Consider the following 27,026-nt stretch of genomic DNA (forward strand, 5'->3'; position numbering starts at 1 on the left):
CCTGGCAGTGCCCAAGGCCAGGCTGGACATTGGGAGCTCCTGGGACAGTGGGAGGTGTCCCTGCCATGGCAGGGGGGTTGGAATGGCATGAGCTTTAAGGTCCCTCCAACCCAACCCAACCCAGACTATCATTTTAGCTCCAAATAAGGACATACATAACCAGTTTATAAGTTACATCCTCTTTCCTTTCTTTCTTTACTGTTTTCTGAATTCTAGTGGATTTTGTCATTGCAAGTGAACTCTTCCATCAGTAAATATGTGGAGAGTGTACAGAGCAGTAAATCTCAGAGAGCAGAGGCTTCCAGAGCAGCTCAGGGAACACGTTGTACTTTTGCTGTGAGCCCCACGTGTGTAAGCTGTGTGTGCACACCCAGGCAGTGACATGGTTATCCCTGCACCCACTGGCCAGCAGAATGTCCATGTGCTTTTCCAGACCTCACTGGAATGGGACAGTGGAGTGGATACCCCATACTACCTCGTCTGAGTGAACTCCTTTATTAATTCCACCTGTTGCTGGCCCTGTGGTTGTTCTTTCCAAGGAAACCCAGAGCTGGAAGTTACTTCCTTGTCTCATTGCTTGAAGCCTTTCCTTGCCATGAGGTGTTCAGAGCTTTTCAGTCATTGCCTCTAAAATCTCTTGAATGGCCCCATCCAGCTCCAAACACTCTGTGTTCATACAGTGGCTGCATTAGAAGGGCTTTGACCTTTGCAGGTTTGGATTCTCCAAGGAATTGTTGCTCAGAGAAGCTGTGGACTCCCTATCCCTGTCCCAGGCCAGGCTGGACACTGGGCTTGGAGCAGCCTGGGACAGTGGAAGGTGTCCCTGCCATGGCAGGGCTGGCTCTGGATGGGCTTTAAGACCCCTTCCAACCCAAACCCTTCAGGAAGTCTGTGATTCTCTAGGTTGCAAATCCCAGCCTGGTTACTCATCAGGGTTTTTCCTCTATCCCAGTTTTCTGTATAAGTGGGAGCAATTTCCAATCAAACCCAGGATAGTTTTCCTGTCAGGTTCCTGACAGGCGGTTCAGCCTTGGAAGTTTAGTGTGTATCACATCTGATGAAGTTCTCCAGCACTTCATGGTCCCTGAAGCTCTTGTTTTCCCCACTTTCCCCAGCTAATTCCAGCTGTTTTCCTTTGTCCTGCTTTCCTGCAGGGCCATGGCTGAGCGGGTGCTGGTGATCGGCAGCGGAGGCAGGGAACACGCCCTGGCCTGGAAGTTGGCCCAGTCCCCGCAGGTCAAACACGTGTTTGTGGCTCCAGGAAATGCAGGGACAGCTGACAACGGAAAAATCTCCAATTCAGGTAAAACCAAAAAAAATACCATTTTTAAATTTGATAATTCAACCGAGATGTTGCTGAGTGAGCTGAAATCACAGCTGGTAGTGTGAAAGGATGATGATGATAATGAAATAATAATAATGATGATGGATTACTATTTTTCAAGGTTTTGGGCATATGAAATAGATTTTAGATGCAGTTAAGAGGAAAAAAAAAGCCAAAACCTGAGCAAAGCCTTGTGTAAGTTGTGTAATTAATTTTATAAGATCTCAGCTGTGAAATCTCATTCTTTAGGTTTGGGTTTGGAGGATTCAGCCAGAGCTGTTCCTCTGGAAATTCAGCTCAGGATAATTGCTGTGGCTGCCACCTAAATTCCCTCTTGTGCTCTCAGAAGTGTGTCGAAACCCCATGATCCCCACAACCTGTGACAAGGACACTTTGTCACTGTGAACATAAATTCATTCCTTTGTCTTGGTGACCTTAAGAAATCAAGGTTATCTTCAAATGTTTCTCTCTCTGTGTACTGACTGCTGGGTTGGAGCTCTTTAATATATTAAGCTCTGACTTGCTGCAATTGAAACTTTTCATAGTTATTAGTTTGAAGAAATCAAGCTTCAGATGTTGCAAATTGAGCATCCAGAATTTTGAGCTGCATTTCAAAAAAGTGTGGTCTGAGGTGCTGGCACGCAGGGAATCAGTGCAGACCACAGAGATTCCTGTGTCCTTTACAGAACAGATCCTGATTTAGGGGCTTTAACTCGCCTGAGACTTCAGTTTTCCCTTTGGAACATGTGATAAGGTGTGGAATTCAAGTTAAGACAGGGTGCATGTGAATGTGGATCAGACACATCCATTTTCTGCACTTGTGCTGGTGTGGGAGTAGCTTTGCGTGTTGCTGTCTCATGGGGAAACGTGAGTGCTGCCAGGTTCTTGTACAGCAGGTAATTATTGAATAGAATTCCATTGGAATGCTTAATTACAGGCTTTTGAAACAACTTGGTCCATCATTTCTTTGACCAGTCACAGCATCATGAGTGAGCTTCTCCTCACTCCAGTTTTTTGCTCTGTTTGGCCTCTGAAGAGCTTGACAAGACCAGAAAGTCAAAAAAAACCCTTTACCCTTGTGCTGAATGGGTTCAGTGCCAGGCTGCAGGGCCTGTGGAATGGGAATTCCAGCATTTTTTTTCAAGCTGTGCCTTTTTGAACTCCCCTCTGTTTTTTTCTCTCTTTCATCCCATTAAAAACACTGCACCAGTAGGTGGAAAATGCTTGATCTCAAGCCAGGTCCATGAAATCTCTCCCATGTGGAATAAATGGTTTTGTTCTGTAGATGGACTCACCTGTGCTTTGGGAGAGAAATCTTCACCACCCCAGGAAGAACCTAGAATTTATGAAGAGTTTGACTTGTGTGGGTTTTTAAGGAAAGAATTTGTCTCACCTATTCAGGAATTCCAGTGCTGTCACTGGGGCCTTGATTTAACTCAGGGTGGAAAATGTGGAACAGCTTTACAGCAGCACATGAGCCCTGTTATGTTGTGTGGGAAACAATACTTGGGATATCTGGGAATCTCCTTCCCTGGTTTCTGGTTTGTTTTTTTTTTTGCTATAATCAAGATTTGGCTCTGTAAGTTTGTCCTCCCTTCGTGGTCATGGAATTGCCTTTAATTAGGATTGAAGCTCTGGGTCTTGGGTGATTACTGAAATATGAAAAGGTGAGCTGAAAATTACAAATAACCTTAAATCTTTCAAACTTAGTCTGTACTCAAGTAAGAAAAATATTTTTTGTGCTTGATGTGAGCTGGTTCCCAGCAATAAAGTGGGATTTAGGTTGGGTGCCTAAATACAGGTTTATATTTAATTTAGGTGGATTATCAGGGCAGTTTTGGTGCAGAAGTACAGACAATGGCTTGCTGAATGCATTAGTGTGCCTGTGAATGGACTTCACCATCCTGACATCTCCTTCTGTCACATTTTACCTCTCAGTGTAACTTGTGCTCTTAAATTTAAGCTCCACCCTTGAAATCCTTGGTGCAGGGTCTTCCTGTCTGGTTCCAGAGGAATGTTCAGCTGTTGTTTCAAGCAGTCAAACACAGCTACAGAAATGTCCCCTTTCAGTCAACAACCCGAGAACGATGGCACTTGGGGGGAAAGTTAAAATCACGGAAAACAACATGATTTTTTCCTCCTTGTTTGTCCTTAGGACATTTCTCCATCCTGTAAATTTTGTGCCACACTCACTGTTCATATCATGAGATCAAACCTGCAGCAAAGAAGTTTGGGGTGAATTCCAGGCTCTCCTGCTTGGAGAGGGACGGGAGTATCTGGAGTGCTGAGACAAGGGGGAATGGCTTCCCACTGCCCGAGGGCAGGGTTGGATGGGATATTGGGAAGGAATCCTTCCCTGGGAAGAGAGGAGGCTCTGGCACAGGTGTGTTGTGCTTGTGGGTGAGCTAGCAGTCAACTGGCATCAACTGCACACAGATGTCAAATGCCTTTGTTGGTGGAACAAAATAACTGGGCTGTTAAAGAGGAGCCAAGGAGGTGATTTTTATTTGTGTTCTGTCTGGGTGTTCCCCCACCTCACTTGAATAGGGTAAACCTATAACCAAAATGTAGATTCTGTTGTGGAATCAGGAAATTTTGTGGGCAGGAATTGTTCCCTGGGAGGGAAGAAAATTCCCAGAGCAGCTGGATCCCTGGCAGTGCCCAAGGCCAGGCTGGACATTGGGAGCTCCTGGGACAGTGGGAGGTGTCCCTGCCATGGCAGGGGTGGGAATGGGTGGGCTCTGAGGTCCCTCCCAGCCCAAACAAGTCTGGGGTTCAATGCTTCCATGAATTTATTCATCCAGGGTAAGGGAGCACAGTGGGCACTGACCAAAGTCCTGTCACCTCCTTCCTCCCATCACTCCCCAGAATTTGGCTGGAGGAGACCATCAGCTCCCGGTGTAATTCCAGTCTTCTGCCATGGCCTAAGGAAAGGACAAGAGAAAATGGCCCTAAATTACACTAGGGAAGGGTCAGATTGGAGATTGGAAAATATTTTTCTCTATAAGAGTGGTCAGACCTTGGGATGAGCTGCCCAGGGAGGTTTGGAGTCGCTGTCCCTGGGAGTGTCCCAGAGGAGTCTGGATGTGGCCCCTGGGGACAGGGTTTGGGGTGATGCTGCTGCTGGGGTTGGGTGGGACTGGATGGTCCTGAAGGGCTCCTCCAGCCCTGGTGATCCTGGGATTCTGTTCTCCCTTTGCCAGCACCGTGCCCTGGTGTGTGCAGTCTCCTCCCTGCACAAGCAGCCAATCCACACTGGCCTCCTCTCTTTTCTGGCTCTCTGGATCCGTGTTTCCATCCTCTGCAGACCTTGGCTTTATTTATTCATGATAAAAGCCGTGGAATTGCAGGGTCTTTGCGTAACTTTTGTATCATGAGATTGACATTATTGTCTTTGGTGGAGGATGTTTCTTTTGTTTGCACAGTTTGGGGCATTCCAAGTGTCATCACACTGAATGTTTGTTTTTGGAAAGATAATGGTTGTAACAGCCTGAGCCCACATGCCCTCAGCCATAATGACAGCACAGTGTCCTTCTTAATTAAGTTCACCATAATGTAAAAAAAAATAGTTCTGCTTCCCCTTGCTTTCAAAGGGCTCAGTTTAGTGCAATTTTTAGGTGGCACTACAGAAAGAAAGAAAAAAGAAAAAGGATGAGTTGGAATTCTACCACCAGCCATTTGTTTCATCCCCAACACCCTCCTGGCACCAACATCTTAAAATCACAGAACTGTGGAATGGTTGTGGTTGGAAGGGACCTTAACGCCCACCCAGTGCCACCCCTTGCCATGGGCAGGGACACCTCCCACTGTCCCAGGCTACTCCAAGCCCCATCCAGCCTGGTCTTACCTCTGTAAAGCTCCATGGTGACCCTCGTCAGGGAGGAGACTTGCTGGAAAGAAAGTTATATTTTTTTCCTTTAGAATTTTTTATTTTCTTGGATTATTTGCGATGCTGCTTGGGCTAACAGGGTGTTCCTAGGGATCAGACCTGGCTGGCTGGCAGCCCAGGGGATCCCAGAGATTTTTTTTGTCACCTTCAAGAGCAAGGTGTGTTGACAGGGCTATGAAGGTGGGGAAGGGTCTGGAGGGGCCCCACGAGGTCACTGGGTCGGTTCAGCCTGGAGGAGCCTGAGGTCAGAGCTCCCCGGGGCTGCAGCTCCTCCCGAGGGGCAGCGCAGGGACAGCTCCGGGCTCTGCTCCTGCCACAGGGACAGCAGCAGGGAGCGGCTGCAGCTGGCCCAGCAGGGATTTAGGTTGGCTTTTAGGGCAAGGCTCTTCTTTCCCCAGAGGCTGCTGGCACTGCCCAGGCTCCCCAGGGAATGGGCACGGCCCCGAGGCTGCCAGAGCTCCAGGAGCATCCAGGGATGCCCAGGCTGGGCTTGTTGGGGGGTCTGGGCAGGGCAGGGAGGCACGGGGGGATCCCTGGGGGTCCCTCCAGCTCAGGACATTCCATGATTTATGACTCTGACAGTGGATGTCCAGCCAGAGCCTTTGCCTGGGGTTTGGGGCTGTGTTTTGGGTGAGTCTCTGTCAGTGTGCGCCTCACTCCTCCAGGTTCCCAGTGCCCTGGCAGCCCAGAAGGTGAGGCTGGTGAGTGTTCTGGGATAACTCAGTGCTGAGGAGCACTCATGGATGGGATCTTTTCCTGTTTTGTGTCTCCAACAGCTGTTCCAGTCAGTGACCATGCTGCTGTTGCCCAGTTCTGCAAGGACCAGGACATCAGGCTGGTGGTGGTTGGTCCCGAGGTTCCTCTTGCTGCTGGTAAGAGACACAAGCTGGAAATCACAGCCTTCAGCATTTAGGAAGAAAAGTAAATTTTAGTCCTCATCTGTGCATCATTCAGCAGTGTCTCCAGTCTGAATGGAAACAGATCCTCTGGAGCAGTTTCCCTGAAATCCAGAGTTGTTCTGAGGTGAAAAGGATTTTCTGAAGGGGCAAGAAAGTCAGTTCTGGTTTTCCCATGGAGTTTTCATCTTTTGAAATAATTATAATTTGAGTCTTGGTAAAAAAACGTAATTATAAAAATGCTGGTAGTTTTTCTGCTTAAACATTTTGGCATCTTCATCAAAGACTTATGTTGACCTTTTAACTCAAAAGGTGTCCTAAACCAGGGAGGGATTGTCATCTCTTCCCAAACCCAGCACAGCCTGAGGGCCTGCAGTGGTGCAGGGTTACCTGCTCCTGGTTCCACTGAGGAAAACAGGCACTGCAGACACAGATGACTTCTTGTTCCTGGCATTCTTGCTCCAAGGAATCAGTGCAGCCCTGGACATGGCTGGCCTGACTCCCAGAAATCATCTGGAGGTTTATAACATGTTTTGTGTTTAGGAATTGTGGATGACTTGACAGCAGCTGGGATCAAGTGCTTTGGCCCCACAGCAAAGGCAGCTCAGCTGGAGTCCAGTAAGAGCTTTACCAAAGCCTTTCTGGATCGTCACGAGATCCCCACTGCCAGATGGAAATCCTTCACTGATCCCAAAGCAGCATGTGCCTTTATCAACAGGTACAATTCTTGTCATTTTAGACATTTTCTTACTGACAGTGTGCTGGATATCCAGTGATTGCTCATCTATCAATGCCTTTGGGATAGAACATCTGCGAAGGTTTCAAAGGGTCACCTACCGTGATTCTCTCAAACTGCTGCAAGTCTGAGAAAAAAATGGTTCCTCCTGCTCTAAAATGAAATGAAAGTTCAGTGTTCAGATCACAGGATAATGTAGGACAAGCTTTTGTGGCTTTTTTGTCAGTCTGCCTGCTGGGGAAAGGCAGGGAGCAGCCCAGAGCCATCTGTGCTGGCTTCTTTTTCTTTTTCTCCACTAAAAAAAAATCTGGAGAATTGCTCCAACTGAACTGATGATCTGCTCATCACAGAACAACCCAGGTGACCACAGATGATACAAGAGGAAATTCCCAAATGGAAAGCAGTAATGAACAGTCAGGAAATTCCCTGGTGGGGAAAAGAAGGAGGATCCTTTTTCAGGCAGAGCATAATGAGAGGAACCTGGTGTGATTTGTGTGTTACTCAATAAGGTTGCCATGAAAACTGAGAAGTACTTTGATCTTTCAACTCTTGAAATGTTCAGAATGTCCTTGCAAGGCCTGTTTATGTTGAATGTCTGTCCTGTGCCTTGGCAGTGCCACCTTCCCTGCTTTGGTTGTCAAAGCCAGTGGCCTGGCAGCTGGCAAAGGAGTCATCGTGGCATCGACCAAGGAAGAGGCCTGCAAAGCTGTCACTGAAATCATGCAGGTGAGAAGGGATGTCTCACACAAAACCAGCTCCTCACCACCTCAGAGCATCACAGATTTTCCTTATTTCATGCAATAGGAACTTGGCTGTAAGACATCAAACCTTATACCCTTTTGTTTGGCCAGCTGTGAAACTCTGTTGTATTTATTGCTTGTTCCTGTAGGCTAAAATAAAACCATTCTTCATGAAAACTCACCCTTATTTCACTTATGTATGCAATTCCTTTTTCTTTTTCACTGTTTGAGACTCCTGCAGTTCAACAGGTCCCACAGTGCAGGAACTCAGTGATTGAGGTGGATTTTTACAAGCACCATTAGGACTAAGCACAGCACTTCAATGTGCAGTCAAATTCTGCTGGGATTATTTCAAGTGAAGCTCACACTGAGGAAGGATATTTCACAAATATATTTGGAGCTTCAAGTTTTGAAGTGAGGCCAAATGAAGTAATTTTATCTGCCCAATGAGGAACACAGAGCTGAGGCTCCCAGGTCAGGCCCTCAGCTGGTGTCAGCAGCACAAGCATCCTAAAATTCCAGTGGGTCTCTGCTGATCCATGGGAGACATTATCTGACACACTTGTGCATCAAGAGTCAGAGCATGGGGGCTGCAGTCACATTTTGGGTGGTCTAAGGTCACTGGACAATTCATATCTGAACAGGGCCCAATGTCTTGTACAAAAAACCTGCAAGTTAGACATTTCTAGAGACCCCCAAAATCACCTTGGCAGTGTGGGCTGGTTGTTGTTAATTTCTTAATTACCCAGAATATGCAGTCAGTGTTCAAACATTGCACTGGGATATGAGAATCTGGCTCCCTTCCCATGTGTTGTATAAAATTGCACTTTTTTATCCAGTGAAAGTGCAGACTGGAGACTTGGCTGTCACTGCTCTTGGGGGGAATTTCAGAATGCAGAGCATGAGGAATTGCTCAGTAATCACAAATACCCTCTGCCATTTGAAAATATTCAGTAATAAATAATAATAAATAATCCTGCACTTATTTAAGAGTAAACAGAAAAGAGGAGTAGGGATTTCACATCTGCTGACATCCCTGGCAGGAGAATAGATTCGTCATCTCAAACCTGTGCTGCATTTTTGGCTGTATTAAAAATGTTTCTTGCTGCATTTTCAGTAGTTTAAAACTGAAACAGAACTAAATGAATTTTGTTTCACTGTAGGATAAGAGTTTTGGCACAGCTGGGGAAACTGTTGTTGTTGAAGAACTTCTTGAAGGAGAAGAAATTTCTGTAAGTGCATCTCACTGTAACACTTTGGTTCTACCTGTTCTAAATTGTTTGGGATTCACCAAGTGCCTTCACCTACAAAGTGGAGGATTTTATCAGTTAAATTAAAACCATGCCCTGCTTATAAATAAAACTGTGTTGGTTAGAGACAGCTGTGTGGCTTATTTTGGATCCTTCCTGGTTTAAAATTAGCACTGTAAAATGGTTTTGAGTACTGCTCCCATTAGTCCAGACAGGGAACAACGTTACCCAGTTTGAGTGCAGAACATCACCCAGTTCCAGAAGATGCCAGCAGGCTTGTTATTCTGAAGATATTGAGGATAAAAACAACTGCTATGTAAATAATTTATAAATATTTCACAACTAAATAGCTTCATCAGCAAGGAAAATGAAGTCTTGAAAGAAATGTAAGGCCTTCCTTCCAGGGAGGGGAAAAGAAGAAGTAATTTACATCAGGCAGTATTTTAATTATTTTTTATTTAAAACCTTTTGAGTGTTTCTTTTTAGTACAAATGCCGATGGTATCATTTTTCTAGGTTTTATTAATTTTTGAAGGAAGGTCACACAAAATGAGTCCCTTCTTCCTGAGGAAAAGGCAAATGCTTTGAACCCCATCAGTTATTTTATCTTATCAGGGAGGCAGAGTTTATCCTCTTAAATACCCTTTGCTCATGCTGAAAATCAACCCTATTTGCACTAATTGCATTTAATTGTAAGCACACCCAGGAATTTGAACTGCTGTCCTTGTTTTAGTGCCTGTGTTTCAGTGATGGAGTCACCATTGCTCCCATGCCCCCAGCCCAGGACCACAAGAGGCTGATGGATGGAGACGAAGGCCCCAACACAGGAGGGATGGGAGCTTATTCCCCAGCTCCTCAGGTGAGAAGGGATTGATAAGGAGGGGGAAAATGCAATAATGAGGAAGGGAAAAGGGACTGATATGGGGATGTTTTACTCCAGCTGTCACTGAAAGCCTGTGGGAATGTTTAATTCCAGCATGAGGAGCAGGAGGGAATAGGCTCTGCTGGATGCCTAAAGCAGACCTGGCCAGTAAAATCCTCAGCTCCACAAATCTCTCTAAAGAGGAGGATATCTCCACTGAATTACTTGGAATTATAAAGGGGGAAGTGTTATTTTTACAACCTTATATTTGATTGGGATTTTAGTATTATGAATGGGATTTAATTATGAAATGCTGCTCATTAGAACCAAGGGCTTAAACCCACAGTTTCATCTTGTGCCAAACAAAGCTAATGGTGAATTTTGGCTGTGGCTTGAGGTAGTTTGGGGTTTGTTTGATAGGGAACTTCTATTAGCAGAAATAGAGAGAAAAATATTAGCTTTCCATTGGAGTGAGCAAGAAACCATCCAAGAATTCTGCCTGACTCTTAAAAACACAAAACCAAGTCCTCCCTTTTTACACACTGTTTTCTAATCCTTTTTAATTAGATTTCTAAAGATTTGCTGCAGAAGATAAGAGAGACTGTTCTTCAGAAGACTGTTGATGGCATGAGGAAAGAAGGTGTCCCCTATCTGGGTATGTATAAAACTTTGGGATTTTCAATCATAAAGAGAACAACCTTTTATTTTGCTTTTTCCTCTTTGTAGCCCAACTCACACTGGAGGTTGAGGGAAACAGCTTTGATTTATTAGGAACTGGATTTGGTACCAGTGCCTTGATTCAGAGTCCATGGAAATCAACAGAGGTCATTTTGTGAACAGGGGATAATTTCTCAAGTGAGGAGAAACAGAAAGGAAAATGTTCAAAAATAAGCTGTAAAATTGTGACAGCTATTTCTGCCTGATTTATTTTTACAGTTTTTCAAATTCACTGAGCACAGGTGGCAGCCTTTTAAACCCTGTTATCAACAGATTTAAAACAAGTGAATTCCTGAGAGATTTTTTTCTATAATTTTTTTTTTTTTGTTCTAGGTGTGCTTTATGCTGGATTAATGCTCACCAAAGATGGGCCTAAAGTTCTGGAATTTAACTGCAGATTTGGTGACCCAGAGTGTCAGGTGAGTTGTTTTGTACAATCTGGCATTATGGGAGGAGTAAAATCTGTGGCCATCTACCACTGTTGTTAACCAGATTTGGGATGAATAATCAGCTAATTGCACCAAGATTTAAAATATTTAGGTTGTCTGTTCAAGGCAGAAGGTCTGAAAGGAAATTGTTCTGTTCCAGAGAGGATTTCACTAGGCTGGACTCAAATCTGGGCTGTGCAAGGGTTAGCTTGAGAAGAGCTCAGCACTTCCCTGTCTTTTCTGGAATGGATTCTGGATTTTTCCTTGTTCTCTGCTAACAAGTGGAACAAAACTCTTAATTTCTATTCTTCAGAACAAATTAGGTTCTTTGTCCTCACCCTTTCCTCCCCATATGTAATAATTCTCTTCAAGGACAGAAATTCTCTTCAAGGCTCTCACAACATACACTGTATGTATGATGTGTGAAAGTACAATATAAGGGCATATTTAATGCTGTTTTTTCAGCTGCATTAGTGTCTTTCCAAGGCCAGGAAATGCAAGATTACCTCATCTGATTTGTTGCTGTGTTTCTGCAGGTGATTCTGCCCCTGCTGAGGAGCGACCTGTACGAGGTTATGCAGGCAGTGATCAACAGGAGGTTGGCCAGCTCCATGCCAGCCTGGAAAGAGGACAGTGCAGCTGTGACTGTGGTCATGGCTAGCCAAGGCTATCCAGGGGCATATCCCAAGGGCTTGGAAATAACAGGTAAATAGAGCAGGAGAAGCTGCAGGAGGCTCATTCCTTCCCCTGGCCTCTCCCTGTTCTCTCCTGCTGCATGAAGGTGAATCGCTGGAACTGAGATTCATAGAAACTCTGGTTCTGGGTCAGCAAGAGCAGGTGAATTTTCACACATCTCAGTTTATTTTGGTGTATTTTCAGTTCTCCATGCTGTGCTTTGATACTGGCACAGCACTGATATTTAATACCTGCTGCAGTCAGGAGGGTCTGATCAGGGGTCTTGGGTCGCGTTGATGCTCAAGTTTTGTGCTCTGGGTGTCACTGAGGCATAAAAACCCAGCTGGAATCAGTTGTTGTGTGCCAGCTTAATGCCTGTTCCCACATCCCTGAGCACACAGGCAGACTTGTCTCTCCTCCAGAGGTATTTTTTACAGATTTATTCCCATTTCCCAGCAGGATCACCCTGACTTCGTCTGCGGTTTTCAGACACAAAGTGCTCCATATGTCTTCACTGAGAACGTTCTAACCAACAGCTGATCTTTTCCACAATACCCACAGGGCTTGCTAAGGCCAAGCAGCTGGGGCTGGAGGTGTTCCACGCAGGCACAGCCCTGAAGGACGGCAGGGTGGTGACCAGCGGGGGCAGAGTGCTCACGGTCACGGCCATCAAGGAGGACCTGCCCGCGGCGCTTCGGGAGGCCAACCTGGGCGTGGCTGCCATCCACTTCCAGGGGGCCATCTACAGGAGGGACATTGGCTACCGGGCCATAGCCTTCCTCAGGCAATCCAGGTAGATATTCCAAATCCCTGAAATGGGAATAGCTGGTGTGAAAAGGTTCTAAGCACATCCCTGGTTGATATTAATAACCAGTGTTGATATTCTGTGTAACTCTTGACCAGTTTTTAACGCCATCCTTGTACTCAGCCTCAGCAAGACCAGCCAAGGGAGGAATATTTTGAATGCCTGATCTCTGTTTTTACTCTCCTAAATCTGAGTTAAATTACAGTGACAAGCACACAGGAATGATCTGTGTTGCTGCAGTTAGGCCTGGTTTAGGGGAAGGTCAACTTCTGCTTCTTGGACTTTGGATCACAGCTTTTGCTCTGGGTTTGTCCAGAAGTCTGATATTTAATATCATGAAATGTGGTCACAATCCCAACCTGCCAGAGCTCCAGGAGAGCTTGGACAGCGCTGCCAGGGATGCCCAGGCTGGGCTTGTTGGGGGGTCTGGGCAGGGCAGGGGGGCACTGGGGGATCCCTGGGGGTCCCTCCAGCTCAGGACATTCTGGGATTTTATATATGAACCAAGTCCAAGCTGGCTTATTGGTTCTTTTTAGCTTTCAGAAATGGTTAAAATTCCCTTGAACCCCCTACCTTGTTGGGTTTTACATTTTACTGGGATAGCTGCCTAACAACAGGGTAGGATTCATCACTTCTTTCCATTCTCATTCCTTTAATTGGCATTTTTGCTGTAAGGCTCTGGAGATCATGTGGGTGTTGGTTTTTTTTTTATAGCAGGGAATCCTGTTGCCTCTTTAACATTCCTGAAAGCTTCTTGCAGTTTTTAAACTCATTTTTACCTAGTAAGAAACTGCTCTGCTCCAAGGAGCTCCTAACATACCTTTTCCCAAGGGGTTATTTTGTAGGCTGGGAATCCCATCAGTGACAGTTCTGTTGCTGCTGGCAGTGTATCCTGATTAGTATTGTGTAAAATTATGATCAATAAACTTCCTAAAAGAACAAGGGTGTTGGTATTTAGTCTTCTTTCTCTCTCAAGTGCTCTGCATCTTGTTGAAGAATTGATTGAGTGAAAAGGTGGAATTGGGATTTGTAGCAGAAAAAAGAAGGTCAGTGAGGCAAGAGGAGACACTTTGAGCAGTTCCCTCCCCCAGCGAGCTCCTGGACCACAGCCAGAGGCGTTCCTGCCTGGAATGCCTGCCCAGGAGGATCCCTGGCTGCACAAGGAGGCTCCTGGGAGCTGTCTGCAGTCCCTGGAGGCTGCTCCAGGTTCTGCTCCTGACAGGGCACAACAGTCAGGATCCTTCAGTCCCAGAATCCCAGACTGGGATGGGCTGGAAAGGACCTTAAAGCTCAGAGTCACCTTCCACTCTCCCAGGGTGCTCCAAGCCCCTTTGGACTCACCTCCTCTTGGCAGCCTGGCAGGATTCAGTCCTGAGGCATTTCACCTCAGGAAAATAGCCAGAATGCTTCATAAAAAGTATTCCAGAAAATTTAAAGAATTAAAGATACATTTAAAGGATCAAAGCAGATAGCAAAAAAAAAAAAAAAAAAGTAACAGATTTGAAATACTCCTAAAAACATGGTGAAAATCTGGTGGATATTTATCATATTCAGACTGAAAGGGGCTGACTTTGATCTCTGGTTGTTGCAGGCCAATATTTCCTTGAGTCTTATTCACAGCCTGAACAGCTGCCTGTGGTAATTCTTGTCTTCTTGCCAGTTTTTGGGCAGGGAGGTGCTGTGAGTGCAGACACCTTTGGATGTTCCTGGTAGCACTGCTCCTGGGCCAGTTCTTCTGGCATTTCAAGTCTTATCAATTCCAGATATTTCAGCAATGATCTTCACAACAGAAATACCTTTGATCCTAAAAAAAAACCCCCACATCCTTAAATAAGATTTATTAGGCAGAGTACAAAAACATTCACTCCATTTAGTGAAGTTGTAGGCATTTGTCTGTCTCTGACTTTTCAGTGTTTGTTGAATTCTTGACCTGGTTCCTGAGATGGGTTTTGTGGATTAACTGAATTTATTTTTTTTTTCAGCTGAATCAATTTAAAATGGGTTTCAGTTGGTTTGTTGTATTTATCCTTGTTAATCAACACCCTTAGAATTTAAACTTCAGGCTGAATCCCATCAATAGGAGAGAGAAAACAGGGATGGATCTAAAATAGGGATGCACCTGGTTCATGCCATTGACAGCCTGGAATAACAACTGCTTAAGTGGCACGAGCTGTGTTTGCTGGAGTGAAAAGTCATTAAAGTCCCTGTCCCCAAAATGGAAAGGTCCTTCTGTAAATATGAGCTGGTGCTTCGTGTCCCCAGGGAGCTGTGGGGACACACAGGTGACACCAGTTTGTAACAGTGGGTTGATCTTACATAAACCCCACCCAGAGCTTACAGACATCTCCTTCCAGATTCCTGAGCCCCACCTTAGGAACCCGGGTCTTTCTAAGGAAATATAAAATATATTCTTTAATAGAAAGCCCTCTGAAGTAAGAAAGAGGTGTGGCAGCTTCTGTGGTGGGATCATTCCAGTGAGAAGGAGAGGCAGCCTTTAAGCTACAGCTGTAAAACTCTGGGGGTATCCTGGGGTTATTGATTCACCTGAGACTTGTGGGTGGAAAAGTGACTTGAGCTTAGCCCTGCTCTGATCCAGCCTGCATTTTTGTGCCTGGTTTAGTTTGGGTTTGGTTTGGAGCTTTCCCACTGATACCTCAAGGCCTGGACGTGGCACTCAGGGCTCTGGGCTGGGGACAAGGTGGGCATCGGGCACAGCTGGGACTCCACGGGCTGGGAGGGCTTTTCCAGCACCAGGGATTCTGTGTCTGGAGCAGGGATTCAAACCTTGAAAAATCAGGTCTATGATTTTACCTTTTTTAACTTTAGGGTTTTTACTCAGGGGTTTGGTTGTTGGTTTTATTTTGGGATTTGACTGTATGATCCCAATGCTCTGATATCATCTTCAGAACTCTGGAATTCTCCATGTACTGCTCCTGGCAGCCCCTCCTCAGACAGCAGGATGTGATTCTGCACAGTTAATCTCCTCAGGGATGTAAAGAAGTAAATATTATTTGAAAATGCATTCAGTAATCAGCTGCCACCCCATTTTTCCCACTCTTCCAGAGGCCTGACTTACAAGAACAGTGGGGTGGACATTGAAGCAGGGAACACTTTGGTGCAGAACATCAAGCCCTTTGCTGCAGCCACGTCAAGGTCAGGTAAGACAAGAACCTTCTGCTCCTGCTTTGGTCACTTCTTGGCAAGGAGGTTTATCAGTTGATCTTGATAAAAAGCTCATATATATGTGTGCTGCCTGTTTCTAGATGACACAAAAAAATCTGTGGTAAGCAAATGCCTGTGATTGTGTTCCAAATGCACAGCTTTTAATCCCCAAATGGCTCTAAACTCCATTTCCTGAATGCCAGGGGTGTCAGAGAGCACAGTTCAGCACTGTACAGGGATAAATGCAAGCAAAAATCCCACCATTCAGCACTGGGTTTGATTCCATGAATTATTATTTCTTGTCCAATGAACTCTGACATATGGGGGGATGAATGTTTAGAAAAGGTTATGAGATGCAGAATTCCTGAGAGAAATGTGGAACACACATCTTTTGCTTGGTTAAATCAGCATTAATTCATCCTTGGTTTTGGGGTTCAGGCACATCTTGCTCTTGCAAATCCTTGTAATTCTTCAGACAGATCTAAAATATTCATTTATGAAACAGGCATTTAATTTCAAATGAGCTGAGAACCTTCTAATGAAGTCAGCCATACATAGAGGGAAAAATACAGATATTCTCACACCAGTACAACAGTCTTACCACAATTCCTCCTGTTTTTCAGAGAAACACTCAGTGCAGGGGGGAAATCTGTCAGTCACAGGAATTATTGACTGCTCAGTCACCAAGCTGGGGATTTTTAGACTTAGGCTAATGACGAATTAAAAAGACAAAGCCAACCTAAGCAGATTAGGAGCTCCTCAGTGAAGAGGTTCTAAATGGCAGAGAAAAGTTTCCTGGTGACAAAGCAAAGTCATGTTGACAGACCTTGGAGAGAATTTGTGGTGGAGATGCTGGAGAAGCCCCTGGAAGTAAAGCTGGGCTGTTTCTCCTGTTTCCTGGCTGGCAGGCTGCAGTGCAGAGCTCGGGGGGTTTGCTGGGCTCTTTGACCTGAGAGCAGCTGGTTACAGAGATCCCATCCTGGTGTCTGGCACCGACGGCGTCGGCACAAAGCTCAAGGTAAGGTGGAAATCCACGCCAAAGATGGAAAAACAGCACAGAAGGGAAAATGTTCTATCAGAAAATAGCAGCTGTCTTGTAAAAATACCTGTTGGTCTTTCTAAAAAGGGGATGGAAACTGAAATTGCCCTTCTTCAGGCAAAAGAATGAAATACCTGTAAATAGCCAGAAGTTGATATGATGCCTAAAATAATTGGGTTTTAAATATTAAGAATATAATCAGGAATCTTGTTTCACAAAGAAAGCATCTCCACCTTCAAAAAAGATAATACTCAGATTAAATTAATCCACAAAACCCATCTCATGATTCTGTGTTTCATTTATTAAAATCAGAATGAAACATTTAGTAAGTGCTTGTTTGAACATTGCCTTAAATTTAGCCTTGTGTCTCTGCTCGAAGTTTCAGGTAATTCCAAGCCAGGTTCAATATTGATGGGGAAAAACATTTAATCCCAGGTTTGCAAGGAAACCCTTTTACAGCACAGTTTCCTTCTCAGTGCCTTTTGGATTTGCCAGTGGGGACAGAATAATTCCTGAAGAGAGTTAGGAGATGAAAATAAACAAACTTCATCCTCAAAGAGCACCCGGAGGGATTTTGCTCCATTGCTCGCAGCCTCCGCTCGTGATTTCAGTCCCTTCCACACCCTGGCTCGTGTTGCAGGGGCCCAGAGCTGATCCCAGGCTTCTCCCTGTGTCTTGCAGATTGCACAGGAGTGCCAGAAACACGACACCATCGGGCAGGACCTGGTGGCCATGTGTGTCAATGACATCTTGGCCCAGGGAGCAGAGCCACTCTTCTTCCTGGACTATTTTGCCTGCGGCAAACTCGACGTGGAAGTGGCTCAGGGCGTCATTGCAGGAATTGCTGATGCTTGCAGGAAAGCTGGCTGTGCTCTTTTGGGTAGGAACACTTCTTGGGGGAATCTGAAAAATCTTCTGCAAGGTCTTCTGGTTGGTTTTTAATGTAGGTGGTTTCCTACTCTGCTGAAGAATCTGGGAGGAGTAAAAAAGCAAAGTGTGCCATGTCTTTGCTTTCAGGGAACTTAAATCTGAATCACAGTGGAAGGAGACAGTACTTTAAAAATTTAGCTTAAGTTTAGATTAGATTTAGGTCCAGATTTAGGTTGGATGTTGGGAAAAGGTTCTGTCCTTTTTTCCAATTTTTTAGGGAAGTTAGGAGCAGAAGCCCTTCCTCAGTGGGTGTAGTTTTGGGGCTGTTTCTAAGCTCTGAACAAGAGGCTCTTTATGCCCTGGTTTACTTTTTTTCCTGCATGAACTGTTGATCAGCTTTCTGTTTGTTTTAAGGTGTTCTCTGTATTTATCAAATATAATCACCCCATTCATGCTGCAGCAGGGTCTATGTTAGGTGGGACCTTGTGATGAAACCACCAAAATGTCAGGATTTTATTTCCAGTTCAAGAATTTCCAACTCCACAGGCCTTTCTGCAAGAGCTGAACCTTCAGCTCAACAAATTTAACTCCTCACCCCACTGATAGTGAGGGGGATGAGGGCTCATCTCCTGCCTGGTTTTGCACAATTAACTGTGGATTTAAGTGTTGGATGGCCAAGCACTTCTCCCCACTTTGTCTCTTGGCTTCTCCATCCTCCATTTGATCCAGCCCTTACTAAATACAGCTGAAACCTCAGGACTGAAAAAAAAGCAGGTGAAGCTGGAGCACAGGGCAGGGAATGAGAAGTGGGAAGAGGAGAGAAAAAGGCAGGATTTTGCCCAGAGCAGCTGGGGCTGTCCCTGGATCCCTGGCAGTGCCCAAGGCCAGGCTGGACACTGGGGCTGGGAGCAGCAGGGACAGTGGGAGGTGTCTCTACCAGGGTGAAATGAGATGAGCTTTAAAATCCCTTCCAACCCAAACCATTCTGGAATTCTATGATTAAAAACAAGGCTTTTTCAACACCTCTTTGCTGTGTTTTTGGTCCCCAGGAGGAGAGACGGCCGAGATGCCGGGGATGTATCCCCCCGGCGAGTACGACCTGGCCGGCTTCGCCGTGGGGGCCGTGGAGAGGGGGCAGATGCTGCCCCAGCTGGACAGGATCACTGAGGGGGATGTGGTCATTGGGGTGGCATCTTCTGGGGTCCACAGCAACGGCTACAGCCTCGTGAGGAAGATTGTGGAGAAGTCCTCCCTGGATTTCTCCTCCCGCGTCGGCATCTCCGGGGATCAGACTCTGGGTACGGCTTCCTCCTGAGCTCCCCCACAGCTGCCACAGTTGTTTTGTCTGGGCCTTTGACACTTTTCTCAGGCACCAAAAAAAAAAAACCCCAATCATTCCATCTTTAGCATGTTTTCATCTTCTTTTCCTGGGAGTCACGTGTGCAGGGAAGAAACAAAAGGAGGGGGATAAATAATTCATTGTGGGCTTAAAAAAAAAAAAAAGGCAGAACTTTGTGTTTCTCTCTAGTACAATGCTCATTGCCATCCAGATTGCTATTTTGAGATTTCCCTGATTTTCTATTGATTCCCATTTCTCTGCATTCCTTTTTTCTCTCCCAGGAGAGCTCCTGTTAACCCCAACCAAACTCTACAGCAAGACTCTGCTGCCCGTGCTGCGCTCCGGCCACGTCAAAGCCTACGCCCACATCACTGGAGGGGGGCTGCTGGAAAACATCCCCAGAGTTCTCCCAGAGTCCTGTGGTGTCGTTTTAGGTGAGAGAGAAGGAAAGCTGTGGAAAAATCCTCGTGTTAATGAGGATTGCTGTGGAAGCCCGTGGACATGGGGCCACACCAGCTGATTTGTGCTGTAGGAGTTGGACTTGTCTAGAAATGTGTGATTTTTTCACTTGTACCTGAACCAGAGCCAGTCAAAACTCTTTGTGGTGGAAAGACTGCTCCCCATTGAATTCCCTCCCCTGGTGGTGTTGGGGATTGGATTTCTTAGGAGACTTGCAAAAAGAAAACAACCTTACCAGCAATCCCAAGTCAGCTGTCACCATTTGTAATTCCCTACAAAATTACAGCTAATTAAATGGTACTCATGAAGTCTTCAATTAGCATTCAGAGGTGGTTGTGAGCTCAGGGACAACTCCTGCTGTTTGACTACATTAATCCTCAGTACCCTCCCCTCAGGTGTGCTGGAAAGGGCTTTCACTGCTGGGGAAGATGAGGCATGGAAAGGGAAATGGATGGCACAGGTTGTGAGAGCTCACAGGGTTGTACCATAAAATAAGGCATTAATAGTGAGTTCTGAACTCAAGAACTGCACACAAATCATTTTCCCCTTGTCCACTGATAAATATTTATGTTTATATGCACCTCTGCTCTGGAGCCAGGCTGGGAGAGCTGGGAATGTCCTGCCTGGAGAGGAGAAGCTCCAGGGAGAGCTCAGAGCTCCTTGCAGGGCCTGAAGGGGCTCCAGGAGAGCTGGAGAGGGACTGGGGCCAAGGGCTGCAGGGCCAGGAGCCAGGGAATGGCTGCCAGTGGCAGAGGGCAGGGCTGGATCTTGGGATCTTGGGCAGGAATTGTTCCCTGGCAGGGTGGGCAGGGGCTGGGATGGAATTGCCAGAGCAGCTGGGGCTGCCCCTGGATCCCTGGCAGTGCCCAAGGCCAGGCTGGACATTGGGAGCTCCTGGGACAGTGGGAGGTGTCCCTGCCATGGTAGGGCTGGGAATGGGTGGGCTCTGAGGTCTCTTCCCAACCCAAATCATTCTGAGATTCCATGAATCTCTAGAAATTGGGATAGAACCATTTTAAAAGAGAATATGACAAGAAAGAAATTTCATGTCCTTGGAATTCCTTTCCAGTGCCTTGTCCTGGAGAATTTTTGTGCTGCTGTAAATCATCCTCACTTGGTTGGAACTGGGGCAGTGGGGGATTTTTGTGACAGATTTTGTCTCTTAATACCCCAATAATTGTAGTCCATTGGTAGCAATTTCCACTCTTGATCTGTGTTTTCAATTCTCTTCAGATGCTCTCACCTGGAAGATCCCTGAAATCTTTTGCTGGCTCCACAAGGAAGGGAACCTCTCTGAGGAGGAGATGGCTCGGACCTTCAACTGTGGGCTTGGGGCAGTGCTGGTGGTCCAGAAGGAGATGGCCCAGCAGGTCCTCAGGGACATCCAGGGACACGAGACAGCCTGGCTCGTCGGCAACGTGGTCTCCCTTCAAAAAGGTTATTGCAGCTAGATTTTCCTGGGGGGGAAATAATCAGAAAGGAAAAGCAGAGAGAAATCCCCTTGTTTGTGAGTCTTCATGAGGTGAAAAGCTCTTCACTGGCACCTCCCTGACTTTTTTGTGTGGGTATTGAACTGACACTTCATTCATCTCTTCCATGGGTGCTTTTCTCCCCTCTCTGTTTCTCCCTTTACTGACACTTTATTTTGCTGTTTTTTTGGTTTTTCCTTCTACCTGCTCAGGCTCTGACAACGTTAAAGTCCTGAATCTCCATCGGGCCCTGCAAGCAAACAGATCCCTGTGTGTGCACAGCCACATCCAGGGCAAGATCCAGGCAGGCAAAGTGAAGGTCGCTGTCCTCATCTCTGGAACAGGTGAGAGTTCTGCTCTTTGCTGCAGTGGAAAGCAGACTGTGGAGAAGGGAATTTCAGCTTGGATTTAAAATCCCTGCAGTTCTCCATGGGCACTCTGATAGGCTTCTAGCAGGCAGGAGAGGTTTTGTGCTTGGGTTGATGGCAGCCACAAACCTCTTTTAACCTCTGCTGCAAGCTGTGAACTGCATCTGTGTTGAGTTTATCTCCAAACCTCTGCACGTGTCCAGATTCAGGCTCCCACTCTGGTGCCCTGTAAGGGCAGCAGCATCATTTCACACACAGATCAGAATTTCTTCTTGTCATGTAGGCACTCCAACTATTTCCAGTATTCCCAATTACTAAGACCATCAATCCAGTGCTATAAATTCCAGTGTCCAAGTGCAGCTGCCAGGAAAGGCCCTCAGCTGTCTGAATCAGCTCCCAAGCAAGATCAATTAAAAAAGGATTAATGTTTCATCAGAGCTGTTTGGTTTGGTCTCCCCCACAGTGCTGCTTATTTAAAGCCTCTTCCAGCTGTTCCCTCTATTTATTCTCAGTATCCATGAGTTATTTTTCCTCTCCCCCAGGCACAAACCTGGAAGCCCTCATCAACAGCACGAAGAAAGACACCAGCTATGCACAGATAGTTCTGGTTATCTCCAACAAAGCTGGTGTGGAGGGGCTGAGGAAAGCTGAGAGAGCTGGGATTCCTACAAAGGTGAGCATTTCCTTTTCATAATTAGTCACCATTAGCTGGTGGTGCTAATGAGTTTTATGGGGTAACACATGGGCTGATGGGGAGCCTTGGCTTTTCTTTCTTGGTCTGTTGTGAATTTGTGCCCGGGGGCAAAATACCTGACAGCAAAATTCTTCCTTTTCTCCTTCTCTGCTAGCAATCCTGATGCTTTGGGGACAGTTGTTACATTAAACCAGCACAAAACTTTCAGTTACAGTTTAAGCTTTGTCAGTTGTTTGACTGTAGGGCATTGACACTGAAGTACCAACCTATTTTATCTGAATTTAATTTTAAAATGACCTGGAGGTTCATTTGAATTGACAGAGAGGTCACACTCAGTGGGACCTTCCACTGACTCCCTGAATATTGCCTCAGGCTCTCCAGGAATCATTCCAAATGGATTTTGTGTGCCTTGCCTTTGTACTGCAGGTCTGAAACGATCTTGTTGTCACCTGGAAACCTTTTACAGTCACTTTTCAGCGCTGAATACAGACACAGGGAAATTGGGGCTGAAAGCTTTGCTCCTTTAATAGTGCTGGGATCTGTCCTGGTGCTCCAGCTCCTCCTTAGGAGGACACAGAGGGCACGAGGGAAGAACAGAGAATCACAGGCACAGACTGGTTTGGCTGGGAAGGGACCTTAAAGCCCATCCAGTTCCAACCCCAAGGTTTTTATCAGGGGAAAAAAAAAGTGGGAGAGAGCTGCTGGTCCTGGGATTCAGCTGTGGAGGGAGAGGTGGAACAGGCACAGGGGCAGAGGCTGGTTCAGCCCAGGGCTGGGCTGAGCCCTGTTCCCAGTTCCTGCTGTCACTTGATCAGCCCTGGCTTTTCCCAAACCACCCCCTGACTCTGGTGGCCATTAACAGATGCTTCAGTTTAACACTGGATGCTCTCAGTGAGGTAGTGCTGCCTTCTTCCTGCTTAAATTATGGGATCTGTCCTGGATGGAAAACACTTAACTCAGGCTGGGAGAGCTGGGGATGCTCACCTGGTGAAGGGAGAGCTCAGAGCCCCTTGCAGGGCCTGAAGGGGCTCCAGGAGAGCTGGAGAGGGACTGGGGCCAAGGGCTGCAGGGCCAGGAGCCAGGGAATGGCTGCCAGTGGCAGAGGGCAGGGCTGGATCTTGGGATCTTGGGCAGGAATTGTTCCCTGGCAGGGTGGGCAGGGGCTGGGATGGAATTGCCAGAGCAGCTGGGGCTGTCCCTGGATCCCTGGCAGTGCCCAAAGCCAGGCTGGACATTGGGAGCTCCTGGGACAGTGGGAGGTGTCCCTGCCATGGCAGGGCTGGGATTGGGTGGGATTTGAGGTCCTTCCCAACCCAAACCATTCTGGGATTCTGGGATTCCATGATTATGGAGTAGGAGCTGGTTTAGGAGTTAGTGATCAGCCTTTTTTCCAAGCTTTTCTGGTGTAGTTTTTGCCAAGATTCAACTGCTTATGACTGCCAGAGGCCTCGAAATGGGTGAAATCTTTGGAAGACTTCAGGATGGCTCAAAGCCCTGCATTTGTAGGGTGTTCCATGGTGTCCAAGTGCTGGGACTCAGAGCTGTGGCCTTTTCAAGCCAAACTTGTTTGTTTCAATGATCCCTCTGTGAGGAGGAGCACAGACTCCACTCTGCCTGTCAGCTGGGCATTAAGGAGCTGCTGTCCCTGCTGGAATTCCCACCACATCCATATGCTTGTGTTTTGGGCTGCCCCAGGTGATTGAGCACACGAGGTACCAGAGCCGCACGGAGTTCGACAGCGCCGTGGACAAAGTCCTTGAGAACTTCTCGGTGGAGCTGATCTGCCTGGCTGGGTTCATGCGCATCCTCTCGGGTCCTTTTGTCAAGAAATGGGAAGGTGAGCACAGCTGGGGGGGCTGTGCATGTGCACAGAGGCATTTCAGAGGTTGGCACCAGGAAAAAGAGAGAGGGCACCAGATTAAACATGATGTTCTTCAAGGTCCCCTCCTGATCCAGGCCACCCTAGGGTTCTGTGAAATGAGACTCTTCTCATCTTGTAAGGAAAAGCTTGAGTGGGAAAGGCAGTGCACTTGTGCAGAGGCTGAAGGAAGCCCAGGGCAAACACAGGGCTGGTAGTCTTTGATTGCTTAGAAAATGTTTTCAAAAAGGCTGTGAAGACTTTGGGGCTCTGCACAGGGGAGGTGCAGGGCAGATGTTGGCTGGGCAGAGGTCTTACCCAGCCCCTGATGATTCCTTTCCCTGACAGAGGAACTGCTCTGGATCCTTGCAAAATCACCAAACTGGGCAGCATTTTGTAGTTTTGGGTAACAAGCCCTGGCCAGTCCCAGGAGTTGCCTGAGTCCATGGGTGGGGTGTTCCACAGGCAGATCCAGGCTGTGCTTGCCCAGAACGTTCACAGTGTCTCCACTTTGCTCATCTTTTAGTTTTCCAACTCTTTGAGAGGCTGGTGACACCTTCAGGGCCTGCTCTCCCTGCCCTGGTTGTTACTTTTGTCTCCAGGGAGCCCTGAGCACACGGAGCAGCTGCTGTTTGCTCTGCTTTGGGGCCAGGGTTACCCAGACCTGCCCAGAGCAGACACAGCCTGTGCCCTGCAGCTTTCACTGCTCTCCTGGTGACTTTTGTGTTCTCCTGGGTGTGCCTGGGACACTTCACACCTGAACTACTTTTCAAACCTCTCTTTAACATCAGTGGAGCAAAGCAGGCACTCCTGACCTTGCTGTGGTGTTGAAGCTGTCAGGGGAAGCCAGTTTGGTGAATTGGTTTTGTTTGACTCCATTCAGGGTCCAGAGATGGAAATGCCTGTGCTGTGGGCAGCTGTCAGGAAGAGACAGAATCTCTCACTACAAAGGATGTGTTTGGAGCAGAGAAGTCTCTGCAGAGAACAGAAAAGAACTTCCTCTAGTGCAGAATCTTGTACAAATTCTGATTTAGGGACAGGGCACTGACTGTCCTCCACAGTGCAGGCTTTGCTTTACCTGCATGACTGGTGTGAGAGAAAGGGAAAGACTTTTTCCAGACAGGAGGGTTAAACTCAGTTTTTAAATGTCCAGAACTGGACTGAACTTGAAAACCTGAACTGGGACCATGAGATGTGAGCTCAGACATTGAGCTCAGCTCAGGGAGCTGGGCCAGCTACAGGACCCTGCCCTGGGGCCCTGCCTGGCCACTGACCTCCCCAGAATTATCCAGGAATTACCAATTCTTGCTGCTGCTTTGGCCAAAGCTGCTCCTTTTTCTTTCTCTCGCAGTCACAAGGACACTGAGTGGGAGTTACGAAACTCTTCTTGCTTAACAGCCCTGAAGTGTGAATTATAACTGTTAACAAATGGCAGGTTCAAGAGTTAATTATGAATGTTTACAAAGGACGGGTGAAAACAGAACCAAACAAACCCAAGCAAACAGGAACCCATGTCCCATTGTGAAGGGAAATGGAGGAGAAGAGCAGAGTGGTGTTTCCAGCACCCTGTCCCTGAAACCTTTTGGGCTCAAGCAGCAGAGAGGGAGATGCTGATGCTTCAAAAGGGTTTTGCTGAGATGCAAAATGTATCTGAGACATTGCTGGAGATCAACTGGGACATTTGCCTCCTGTAACTTGCCCAGCTCTCCACGTGCAGGGGAGGACAGGGGGTCCCCGAGGGGCTGCCAGGAACAGAGAATAGAATGGAAATAACAGGAAGAATTTAATAAAATAATAGTCATAGAAACCCTGGAGCAAAGGAGGCTCAGGGGGCCCTTGTGGCTCTGCACAAGTCCCTGGCAGGAGGGGACAGCCAGGGGGGTCGGGCTCTGCTGCCAGGGAACAGGGACAGGAGGAGAGGGAACGGCCTCAGGCCGGGCCAGGGGAGGCTCAGGTTGGACAGCAGCAGGAATTTGCCCATGGAAAGGGCGCTCAGGCCTTGGCAGGGGCTGCCCAGGGAGCTTTGCAGTGCCCATCCCTGGAGGTGCCCAAGGAAGGGCTGGACGTGGCACTCAGGGCTCTGGGCTGGGGACAAGGTGGGCATCGGGCACAGCTGGGACTCCCTGGGCTGGGAGGGCTTTTCCAGCCCCTGGGATTTAGTGATCGAAGAAGGACAAGGTGCTGAGGGAAGGGACAGCTCCATCAGCCAATTAGTCATTATTAATCCCTGCAGAAATGTGTTTAGCCATTCATTGTAACTGCACTCTGGGATTCCCGACACAGACACCGCAGCGCTCGGGGCTGGCTGGCTGCCAGCGTCTTCAAAACTTGTGAAAAACCGTGCTCACAAATGATTTTGTTCCTCTGTTGGTTATTGCCCTTTGAACAGTGCTAACAGGCAATAACCTCAGCTCTGCCTTCCCAGGGAAAATCCTGAACATCCACCCGTCCCTGCTGCCGTCCTTCAAGGGAGCGCACGCGCACAGGCTGGTGCTGCAGGCCGGGGTCAGGGTGACAGGCTGCACCGTGCACTTCGTGGCTGTGAGTACCCCCTGCACCCCTGCAATCCTCCCCTTCCAACATTTGCACCTCCCTGGCTCGCTGTAATCCTTCAGTTGGAGCATTTTCACCTGCTGGGAGCTCCCTAAACCCTCGTGTTTGATCACTTGCCCTCTGTGTGAAGAACTGTATGGAGATTTTATTGGGACCATACAGTGTTTGCTGACTCTGGAGAAGGAATGAAAATGAATAATCTGTCCAGGAGTTTGTTTTCCCTAAGGAAACTTTTCCCCTAAGCATCCCACTGCTGTCTTGCACCCACTGGAGTGGGGGAATAGTTAATGTAAGGCCTTGGCTAAGCCAAAGGCTCTGTTAAACATGGCCCAAACTTCCTGGATTTTATCCTACAACCTGCCTTGTTTCTTGCTTTCAAGAAAAAGAAAAAATAGAAACAAACGAGGAAAAATAGACCCCAGTGGAAATGACAAAGGATTTGTTAAGGAGTGATCTGGTGTTTGTGGGAACAGAATCAACCCTTGACAATTTATACTGCTCAGACCCTAAGTAAAGAAAGGGCAGAGATCTCTCAGCTTCAGAGTCATGTTTTTCAGGCCAGGGATCATTTGTTCTCCTTTGGCCACTTCTCAGGGTTTAAAGGTCTCTTTGGCTCCCTTCTCTCTCTGCTGCTGAAATCTGTCTCAGGAATTTTGCTTTCTATTGGAAAAAGAGTGGAATCATTTCTCCATATAGAAGGGAGAATTACATTCTTCTCTCTGTGCCATGACTTGGGGTTCCTCTGTGTGGCAGCTCCTGAGAGACAAGCAGGGACGTGCCCCAGCACTGTTCCAGGGAAGATCTGGATCCCTGTCCCAGCTCCATGCAGGCTCATTCCCCCTCTGGACTCAATGTCCCGCCCAGCCCAGCTCCTCCTGTCCCTGGCTGATGGAG

At 47.1% G+C, this 27,026-nt stretch overlaps 1 protein-coding gene across 2 annotated transcripts in view; it reads left to right on the forward strand.

Moving 5' to 3' along the window:
- The window catches only part of GART (phosphoribosylglycinamide formyltransferase, phosphoribosylglycinamide synthetase, phosphoribosylaminoimidazole synthetase), a 31,277-nt gene that overhangs the window by 2,963 nt on the left and 1,288 nt on the right, over positions 1-27,026 (forward strand). For both annotated transcript variants that reach the window (XM_088051212.1, XM_005526578.3), the window contains exons 2-21: positions 1,155-1,303; positions 5,990-6,085; positions 6,653-6,827; positions 7,460-7,571; positions 8,749-8,817; positions 9,568-9,693; positions 10,264-10,351; positions 10,747-10,832; positions 11,378-11,546; positions 12,078-12,309; positions 15,385-15,479; positions 16,392-16,501; positions 17,204-17,402; positions 18,442-18,690; positions 19,013-19,165; positions 20,424-20,627; positions 20,872-21,003; positions 21,570-21,700; positions 23,417-23,558; positions 26,005-26,120. In XM_088051212.1, coding sequence (XP_087907338.1) covers positions 1,159-1,303; positions 5,990-6,085; positions 6,653-6,827; positions 7,460-7,571; positions 8,749-8,817; positions 9,568-9,693; positions 10,264-10,351; positions 10,747-10,832; positions 11,378-11,546; positions 12,078-12,309; positions 15,385-15,479; positions 16,392-16,501; positions 17,204-17,402; positions 18,442-18,690; positions 19,013-19,165; positions 20,424-20,627; positions 20,872-21,003; positions 21,570-21,700; positions 23,417-23,558; positions 26,005-26,120 — 2,829 coding nt within the window. In that variant the 5' untranslated portion in view covers positions 1,155-1,158. The remainder of the gene's footprint in view (positions 1-1,154; positions 1,304-5,989; positions 6,086-6,652; positions 6,828-7,459; positions 7,572-8,748; positions 8,818-9,567; positions 9,694-10,263; positions 10,352-10,746; positions 10,833-11,377; positions 11,547-12,077; positions 12,310-15,384; positions 15,480-16,391; positions 16,502-17,203; positions 17,403-18,441; positions 18,691-19,012; positions 19,166-20,423; positions 20,628-20,871; positions 21,004-21,569; positions 21,701-23,416; positions 23,559-26,004; positions 26,121-27,026) is intronic.

This window comes from Pseudopodoces humilis, chromosome 2, assembly GCF_049639895.1.
Source record: "Pseudopodoces humilis isolate 2021_Gansu_Grassland_sample_001 chromosome 2, ASM4963989v1, whole genome shotgun sequence".
Taxonomy (NCBI): Eukaryota; Metazoa; Chordata; class Aves; order Passeriformes; family Paridae; genus Pseudopodoces; species Pseudopodoces humilis.